The sequence below is a fragment of the Perna viridis genome, chromosome 6, assembly GCF_037379345.1.
Source record: "Perna viridis isolate PV_CMFRI_1.1 ecotype Kerala chromosome 6, ASM3737934v1, whole genome shotgun sequence".
Taxonomy (NCBI): domain Eukaryota; kingdom Metazoa; phylum Mollusca; class Bivalvia; order Mytilida; family Mytilidae; genus Perna; species Perna viridis.
The window spans coordinates 22,821,665-22,832,417 of NC_142450.1; the positions used below are offsets into that span (position 1 = coordinate 22,821,665).

The window sequence follows — 10,753 nt, forward strand, 5'->3', positions numbered from 1 at the left end:
GAATGAAATTAGCAAAAATTTAATTGAAAGGAAAAGATAATGCATTCTATATTGTTTTTGACAAGCTGTCTATGCAGTTACGCAATATTCCGAGAGAGAGAGAGAGAGAGAGAGAGAGAGAGAGAGAGAGGGGGGGGGGAGAGAGAGAGAGAGCAAAATCTTCGATCTTTTTTTTTCTCTAAATAAATAAATAAATAAACAGATAAATAAATAAATAAATCGAGAACGAAGGCTTAAATAGTAGTAAATAATATTTATAAGGAGAAATTCCTTATTAAAAAGGAAAGGGCGAAACGACCCACCATAAAGGGCGAAACAACTCACATAAAGGGCGAAACGACTCAGGGCGAAAAAACCCAGAGCGAAGGGGAAAAAGGGCGAAACGACCTGGAACCATTCATTTCCGGTTCAAAGAGACACCGCAACCGTACACGGTAAGAATATTGCATAAGAAATATTCATCCAAATAGAGTCAAAAATGATTTTTTTCTACAGAAAAAACGTTGTGGCAACTTTTTGAAATGTGAATTATAAATGCCTTGCTTTTACAATGCATGTCATCAATTAAAAGATGATTAGAAGTCCGGAGTACCAAAGGTCAAAATTGCGGCCTGTCATGACCAAGATACTAAGATAAATAAAAACGATGTATTTTTTCCTGTGATTGTGATTACTAGATGAAATTTTCTCTTTTATTATTTTTTTTGTGTATAATTTATGCCACATTTAGTGGCGAGTCCAGAATGGAGGGATAGCACCCCCCTTTTTTTGGAAAATTTATCATTTTTTTTTTCACGTGTAAAATTGACAGAAACTGTCAAAAATGTCCTAGCACTGCCCTTTTCGTATGACCCTCGGCTGGCACCCCCTCTTCAAACTGTCTGGATCCAGCCTTGACATTTTTTAATTGGTTGGTTTTCACTTTACAAGTATTATACCTGAAGAAATTAAGTTCTTTGGTTTGTAAAATTAATTAGTAACCAGAAATAATTTATACTTTTTAATTTCAAATCAAAACTTTTTTTTTCAATTTTATAAAATGTCATACACACAAAGTTTTGAAGTGTAATTCGATCCAATCTTCTTCATGTAGCTACATAAGTACACGTCATAATGTATCAAACGATTTGTCTAACATTCCAAGTTTTTCAGTGTCCAATAAATTCAATTTTCAGTTATCAAACAATGATTTATTTTCTTCTGTTGTTTGTGTCTATAGTATTTCTTACAATATACTATAATATTGTTTGGTTAAAAAGGTAGTAAAAGGTAAGTAAAAAGTTTGATAGAATATTAAGAGATTTCTTTTAACTGGGTTTGTCACTAAAATGTACTGTATGTTAAATAAGTATACAGAAGCATTTTAATCAGATAAGGCACTTGCAGCCCTTTTTTATTGCTTTGTTTCTTTATTTTTTCACGTGTTAAAGATTATATATAAAGAAACAATATTTCCCTGACAATAACATTGATAAACTGCATGACCTTTTTTTTAAAAAAATTTTTTGATTAAATTGAAAAGTTGAAATGACATTATTATTTATAGTTTTAAATCTTGAAGAAAAAAATACATTTAAAAACTAATAATTAAACTGATTTATCATTAATAAGAAGATATTAATGAAACTTATCATTTCCCTTTGTTATCCTTTAATTAAAAAAAAATCATAAAAATATCAATAATTCTGGAGGTTTATGGTAAGTACTGTCTTCTAAAATAAAAGGCATTAAAGTAAATAATTTTGTTTTAATAAAATTTTGTTCAATAGCATGAGCTCTCATTTGCATATTTATGTGAACAATAAACATCTGCTGAGTTTTTTATTTTCCCACATATTTCCTCCTCTTTATCTACTTCTTTTTGAGAATAAAAACACACGAAGTGCACAAGATTGTTTAACTCTTAAATCATTTATTGGAAATGTTTACTTTCTTTTAAATTAAAGATCTTATGATTTTATTATGTCTAACAAGTGTTAACAAGTTTCCAATTGAATTCTGATATAAAAAAAAACCTTATTAGTATGATTTTTAGCAGGGCTCCATGTTCGTTCTTCATTCAACTTTCTGAAAGAACAAAACTAAAATCAGACATTCATGACATTGATTGATATAGTACATAATTATTTTAAAATGAGATGTTTCAATTTTGCAATTGTCAATATATTTGTTGTTGGAAGCAATAAAAATATATTAAGTACTTCTCTGTTTAAGAATCAGACAAAATGTGTATAAGGTTGGCACATGAAGAAAAGAAACACAGTGATTTTATTGTATTATCCAAGTATTTATTCCTCACAACCTCCAGAAATATCCATCAAAGTGTTTGTAATGTTTGCCTTTTTAAAATATTGATAGATCAAATTTGTTGAAACACACTAAGGAAAAATGGCAGGAAAATTTTCTCTCACCTTTTCCTCATATAAGCAGTCAAAAAAATTTCTACGTTACAGATACTTCAGGATAAATTTAGATAGATTTTCAGTTGTTTTCTAGATGTATTGAATATATTTCGGGCAAAAATGACTAAATTGGGAAAAATAATGTGCCACCCATTGCCTGATTCTTACAAAGAACGGTACTTAAAAGAAGACATTTAATTATTCCAGTTTAAAATTTTTTGTTCCACCTGAAAAAATTTGGTTAGCCAATCTGGCAGCCAGTGAATAGGAAAAGTGTGGCCATAGATACATCACAAAGCAAAATCTCTTGCTTTATAAGTATAATGTTTGGGTATGATTATGAAATTCTATTTCTTTCAGATGTCAGATTATCTTGCACCTATAGGAGCTACTATATTGCCTTATGTTGGAGGACTTTTAGGTGGGTTAGTCAGCAGAAATAATAGAACTTGGTTTATGGTAAGAACGAGCTGAGCTATTATCATCCAAATAAACTCTCCTCCTTAATTGCTAAATGGGGTTATATAAGGATAGTAATGTCAGTGTATCTTATATTCCCATTGTGCACCTCTTATTTCACTCTCTTCTTTGAAAAGGGGGATGGTACATATACATGTATACAGTGTTCATGCTGTCCATTTATCTGTCTGTCCAATTTATATGTGTCTATCCTTACCCAGTTATTATTCACCACTCTGCTGTAATGCTGAATGGAAATTGATGAAACTTTCTCAAAGTCTTTATCACATAAAGCCATTATGCACCTTTTTTTTCACATCTGAAAGACTTTTGTGGGGGCATCTTATGCACAACTCCTCTAAAATAGCTGAATAGAATTCAATGAAATTTTTACAAATTTTTTATCGCATGATGCAATTGTGCACCTTCTATTTTGTTTTCCATTTGAATGACTTTTTGTCTTTCCTATATGGTTTCTGTGGAAGTGTAACTTTACAAAATCTTTATTACATGTATATATTCTTATTGTGCATCTTTTATTTTAAATTTGATCTGAATCAATTTCTTATTCATTGATGAATATGGGGACTAGGGTTACCCTTCTCTTTGACTCATGACTCAATCAATTTGGAAATTACACATAGCAAAACATGGTCTTTGTTATTTATTAATATTGAGACACAGGACTGTCAATCTCTTATTTGAAACAGTGATTCTATCTACACCACCAAAGGGATTTATTGACACTTTTATTGAATCTTTATAACACAATCTGATTGTGCACCTCCTATTTTTTATTTGATGTAAAGCACATTCCAGGTAATGAAATTAAATTTAGTGGGTATTGCTCACATTTTTTATAGCTTTTAATAACAGTTTTCTCTGCAACTATTTGTCACAAACACTTGATATTTTGACCCAAGCTTTATAAAGATTTGGTTTCTTGTAGCCATCGCCCCCAAGTTGTCACGGTTTTTTAAAAATCACAACAGAAATGTCAAAAGTATTAATTTTAAGTAAGTTTTATGAAATTATTTTCCTGTGCCAATAATGAATTGAATTCTTAATTTAGATGCATTATTGAATTACAAAAATAAATGTAAATTTTTTCTGTGTGTTGTTATAATGCATATACTGAAGTATTCATGACAGGTTATCACTAGTTGCCATTGGTTTACAGATGTCTTGTTTGTTTTATTAAGCTTCTACAAAAACCTTCTTGGAAACCACCAAGCTGGGTGATTGGACCAGTATGGACAGGCCTTTATACAAGTATGGGATATGCCTCATACATGGTGTGGAGAGATGGTGGTGGTTTTAATGGAGAAGCTGCAATGCCTTTAGCTTTATACGGTACTCAGCTGGCACTTAATTGGGCATGGTCTCCTTTATTTTTTGGTGCGCATAAAATGGGAGCGGTGAGTATTATTTAATGTTTATTTCTTGTGTAAGCCAAATGATAATTATGACCAGAATATTTTTTTGTTATTGAAATATTTTCTAGATTAAACAATAAAATCATGGTTTTAACTACTTTAACTTTTACTTGTATTAAGTTGTAAGAATGACTTATCATTTGAGACTGTTATTCACACTCAAGAAGTAATGCACAAACATCAGAAAAAAGTCTGTACATTGAAAACAAATCACACCTCACACTTGTATAATGTTATTTCATCCATACATTTTGATGCACGAATAATAACAGCAAATGATTGTAAGGAATTATTTGCATCATAACTTTTTTCGTAGAATTATGCAGATATATTTCATGTACAGGTATATTCCGTGTTGGAGCTTAAAGTTCCCCTTGTGTTTTTTTACCAGACATTTACTGTTTGGTTGTTATCATGAATTGGAATGTCTGTTTTAGGTGTCTTCGTATTATAATTTCAGGCTTTGATAGAGATGGGATTGTTATGGGGCACAGCAGGTGCCTGTGGGTATGCCTTTTTCAATATCAACAAAAAAGCTGGTTATATATTTTTGCCATATATGGCATGGCTTACAATGGCAACAGCTCTGACATATAGAATATGGAAAGACAACAAAGATAAAATAGATTAAATATATTCAGTGGGTCATGGACAAATGCTAATGGTGCACATTGACTATGTGATGAAATATAAGCTTAGCTTTAATGAAATAGTTCATATGATGTTTTTTAACACTACTTGATTCAAGAGGTAAGGTCAGAAAGACATCATTAGTAACACAGTCTTGATGTCAGAACCACTGTTGTAGATTCAGATGTTAGGCAGTCTTGTATGAAAAAAAACAATTCCAGAAAAATGAAGTTAAATAAAAGTTGAAGTTGTGTAATACTTGACCCCTCACACTTTCTCGCACATAGTGTATATTTATAGTTATGTTACTGTTTAGATTTTCTGATGTTAAATATCAGGATTTTTTATGTATGAAGAACAAATCTTTTTTATATATCCAGGCACTAGTCAGTATTTTTGTAAGAATTATTTTTATAATAAAAATATTTGAGAAGAAAACTTCTTTAATGACTATTGACAGCCACAAAAGTTGATTAAAACACAGAATTCTAATCACATAGAGAGCTGAAGCAGACTACTAGCCCTCGATATGAAGTAGCACTTATTATCATATTGTACTCTTACTATAAACTAATTCCTGAAATTGACAAAACTGAAAATGTTAAAAGACATTTTCTTAAACTGCCTTTTATTAACAAATGTATTTAATTACTGAATTAGGCTATTATATTTAGGAATTCTAATGTAACTGAAACTATACTTGGTTATTTTGAAAATTTAGAACCTCCCATTTTATCCTATTACTATAAGACACCTACCAGGAGACCTAAACATCCTTGAAGAATTAGAAATTATTAAGTTTTTGAAGAAAGGATCTAAAAAGTGTCCTCCTAATAACCTTGATTTGAAGGAGTGTCGTAACATCATCAAATATTCATTGAATGCTTACTGCAAACAATGGATTGGAAGAGTATGATAAAAAATATAGGGCCAATTTCATCAATAAATTCAGTAAAATCAATTCAATAAATCTACCATAGTAGATATAAAAATTCAACAGCACGAAGAGAACTTTAATTCATTCAACACATGGCTATCAATTTTTGGAGTAAGAAGATAGTTAAAAGAACTAAGGAAGAAATTTGTTTTTGCGATGGCAGTTAAAGCGGATAACAACATAGATTTTATATATAATGTAAATTTTATACAGAAGTACTTGTAACAAGTGTGGTCTGTTTTGCTCGTATTTATGATAAAGCGTCAGATTTTAATGGACGCAACAAAATTCTCATGGAAGGTTTTGCACCATGGGTATCGAGATCACAAATTTCTAATTTATTTCACTGTTACAAAACTTCGATAAAAAATAACATAGCAGCACTTGTAGGTTTTTGATTAAAAATGGTATTGCTCAGTTTTTTTTTACCGAAACGTAGTCTTAGCTGTAAAGCACATTCTTTTCAAATGCCCTTAACAGATTTATTCGTTTTGGATGCGGCTTTCAAATCATGGGCTTTTCTTTAAACCCTGTTAATTTTTTTTTACATCAAATCTTGCCTTTTTCGTACTTGAGGCTACTACTTCAAAACCAGTCCACTGGAATTGTACTGAGTGACCGATTATTTCAAATGCAGGTGGTTATGATGGTATTGCTATTCTTCTTCAATTTTTTTCTGAACTGTAGCTAGCTTTCAGTAACTGCGAGCGTTCTTTAAGTGGGTTAAGTTTGTCTATATGGTTTATGTTGAGGCATTCCATTATTCCATGGTCTCGGAGGGTCCACCGTGCACCCTCCCTCTAACTCATCAACTTCATGGTGATTTATAGGTACCTTTATACCTCCCATTACCATATCAATTTGTCAACAAAGAATATTCTCTGATTTTTTTTTCAGTATAAGCCTATATTTGTACCCCACTGGGTCTAAAAGCCAAGATTTTTGTGACTCAATTGTTTGAGCGTCTAAGCCTACCTGGAACAGCATGTGTTAACAGCTAAACAAAGCCACGTATCATCATGTAGATCAATGTCTCGGCTTTACAATAGTACCAAGAAAATTGCCATAACAATTCGGGTTTTGGAGTAAAATGAAGCAAAAATGTATCCCTACTACACCAAAACGCCTAAATTGGCACCTTTTTTCAATGTCAAAACCCTAGAGTATTTATGCTTCAGTAAAAATGACTTCTTTGGTATTTTCTGTTTACTATTATCATAATCAATGCTTCTGAGGTTCTTTTGATGAATTTTTGCGATTTTCGTAGTCAGAATATATATATATATATATATATATATATATATATATATATATATAAATAATAATGAAAAAATGTGAAAAACTGGATTTTCGATGTTTCCGTAAAAAGTCACATAAATTATAAAACTAGTTGACGCCACCAACGATATGCACCTGTCCAGTCAGGAAATGTTGGTCATTATAATGTGCCTCTGTGTCGTTATTTGTAGAAGAAAATACCGTGTAAGTTCCTACTTTTGTTGTCTGGGCCTTTTAGAGCTTACTTAAAGGGGTGTTTTGTAAAAGACTTTCGTTTTCTGAAAATACTTGTATTTACTGTTTTGTATTTAGTTTAATATACGCTTGTGCATTTCTCAATTGCGTTTTTTCATATCCGTTTACCTTTCTAATAGGAGCTATTTGAACAGGACAGTTGCCTCTAGAAACTCCATGAAAATCGTAAATATAGTGTATGTATCAAAGACAACTATGATTTACTGACATACTTTTATACTTTTATGTAATACGGGCCTCACTGCATGCCAAAAAAAAAAAAAAAAGAGAAACGTAAAATTCTTTAATTTACTATTTATGCCATCATAAAATCTTATATTCTGATTGAAGGTACTTGAGAAGTTAAAAATATTTTCATACTTAAATAAATAAATAAGGTTTATGGCGCCATGGCTTGGATTGATTAGGGGTGATTTTCGCTACAACATGAGGCTTGTATATTAATTTGCGATAGGACGAAGTCATAAATTAAACAGTAAAAAGCCATGCCACTTTTGAAGTATAGAAATGAGTAAAGATTTTTTTTTAATGCTAAGATTGGTTTGTTACTAAAAGTAGCTAGATTCGAGCGGAAATCAAAAGAATAAATTCCATTGATAAAGACTAGAATGGGAAAATAAACACACACAACAAAGAACACTATATAACCAAATTAACACGTAAAAAGAAACCAAAGTAAATGGGCATACCTAACAGGGAGCGTGGACCAGGTACACCGGTAGAGCAAGCGTTCTCTGCTTTACTTGAAACACCCACCGAGCTGCTCATAAAATGTCACTTTTGGATAGACGGAAGAGAAAAGGACAGATGTCAAAATGAAAATCTAGTAATGAACTTAAATATAATATGAATGGAACCTGGGGGAACAAAAGTTGTGTTCTTTGAACCATTTTCTTTACATTTACATGAAAAAGGTGTCCTTTCATATTCAGTTAAAGGAAAGAAATGTTTGTCGCAGCATAACAAACACTGCATTATGATCAGGGGGTCCGTAGGTTGGACCACCTTTTTTGTTGAATACAAAATGAACAAATAATAGCCTGAATTCCCCCTTTTCAAGATAATTTGATTTTATTATGTTTGTCGGTTCAAAAGCTTATAAGAGCTTCTGTTTATTGTTTTTATGTGTGAAGACACAGTTATTACAGCAGGAATTTGACATAAACCCGGCGGACATAAAGTTAGTTAATAATTTATTGTCACAAAAAAGTTTCAACGTTACGATGTGACTGAAAACGTTGTTTCGTATGTTGACAAACAAAAAGTAGTTCCGTAAAAGGTAGGCGTGGCCTAAATAGCAAGTTAGTTTATACAATCGAAACAATGTTGATTTTTGTCAACAAACCAATCAAATGACAGGATTCTCATCAAATTAAAATATTAAAGAATATTAAATTTAAGTATTTATTTCTTAATTTCATTTATATTTTATTTTTTAATTAAAAATTGTACAAAAAAAGCTAATGACAGTATCAATTTAATTAATGTTTGTTGTTTTAATATTAATTTGAGTACGGGTGTTTTTTATTATGAAAACAAACGCTAAAGTTGTTAGAAAGTTAACAACAATCAAACACAATTGATGATTGTTAAAAGGTCTTTGATCTTCACATGTCTATCGATTTATATTTAATAAAATGGCTTCATTACCCAGCTATCGTGCATAACTTTTATTTAAACAAATTAAAAAAACTACTCAGTTTGAGAAATATTGTTTGATATGCCGAATTTTTTCCAATAAAAGAGAAGAATGGGTTGTTCTCAGAATTACAATGTCTTTCCCGTGTGTGGTATGTGACCAGAATGTTCGACCGCGGCAGTGTGGAGTGTTGCCCAGTGGTCGGTGTACCAGCTCTCCATTAGAAGCAACAATGATGTTGAAGGTAATTTTCTGTATATAAATATGATACTATGAGCACAACAAATAATTATATAGTTACCAAGACATATGATGTCAATCATGCATCTTCAATCATTAAGCAAATTATTTACAATTTTTTCCTGAACACATAATAATTTCTTTTCTTTTTTAACAGGCTGGCATCATAGATTTAACAACAAGGCCAATGGTAACAAACTGCAGTTCTACAAACTGGTGCCAGCGTTGTTCAAGGAAGCCAAGTCAGTTAGTCAGCAAGTACGCCGTGTGGGTGAGCAGACCCTTGCCCGTTGGCAGTGTACCCAGTACAAAAGTCCCAGGGACGCCCTGACATCACTCATTCATATTTAGCGTTTATCGTCCAGCGCCATCTAGTGAGTTACCTAAATTTAACCCGGATCTAAAATCCAATCAAATCACTCGTAATAGAAACTCTTCGATATAACTTACAAAATGGCTACATACACAAAACGTCATTTTTTTTTCGCTAAAGACTCTAAACAGAATCTACAGTTATCATTTTTGGTCAATTGAATCATTTGTGACATCTTACAACTATTAGTTACTCGTGTCATTGTTTTTATTTCCACAGACATTTTATGTCAAATAAATTTTCATTGGTGCTTCGCACCAGGAGAAGCAACCAATCGGAATTGGCTGGACGATACCCACTAAATATGAATGAGTGATGTCAGGGGTTTGAGGGAGCGAGGATGGACTCAAAACCCTGACTTGGGAGGATGCTAATTACTGATGAAAAACAAAAATTGCAACTACAAGTAAAGGTTTCCACTGTAATCCTGAAGTGGTAGTAAATACACATCTGCTCATTGATAATGACTGGGTTTCCTCAGTTTGATTTTCTTCCATTATCGTCCAATTCTTAATATAACACCCGTATTTGTAGAAATACTTTATATTTTAATATGGGGCCGGAATGACTGGTGGACGGACCGACCTGGGCCGAATCGATTTAGGTCCGAATAGACTTGGGGCCGGATCGATTTAGGGCCGGATTGGTTTGGGGCTGGATCGACCTGATACCGTTATTCATTTGGCGTCGGGTCGTTTCGCCCTTTATCCCGTTCGTCCGGGTTGTTTCGCCCTTACTGCAGGGTCGTTTCGCCCATATTGTAGAGTCGTTTCGCCCTTTTTGTAGGGTCGTTTCGCCCTCATTGGATATACATGTGTTTAATTGGCTTGTGTTCTGACAGGTAAGAATACATGTTTATTCTGTGAATAAAAACTTGAATGTTTGTATAGTAGGGGTTGATCTAATTGTTAAATTGATAGATACTTGTACTGGTATTCCTTTTTCTTTCAGATAAAGCCCATCAGTTGCTGATTCTGAGGCAATGTCACAAGAGATATTTATTGAGAAATGAGAAAATTGGAAGATATTGATAACCAACTATGTCATTATATATCTTTTTATTTAAATAATTCATGAGTATAAGAGCACAATAACTAGCACATT

The 10,753-nt window shown here is 32.2% G+C and overlaps 1 protein-coding gene across 1 annotated transcript; it reads left to right on the forward strand.

The window, feature by feature from the left end:
• The first annotated feature begins 295 nt into the window (after positions 1 to 295).
• LOC148614110 (translocator protein-like) lies at positions 296 to 5,365 on the forward strand. The gene is made up of 4 exons (XM_088587974.1): positions 296 to 434; positions 2,763 to 2,861; positions 4,064 to 4,279; positions 4,758 to 5,365. The coding sequence occupies exons 2-4, from the start codon at positions 2,763 to 2,765 to the stop codon at positions 4,926 to 4,928; spliced, it is 486 nt and encodes a 161-aa protein (XP_088444100.1). The 5' UTR covers positions 296 to 434; the 3' UTR covers positions 4,929 to 5,365.
• Positions 5,366 to 10,753: the final 5,388 nt, after the last annotated feature.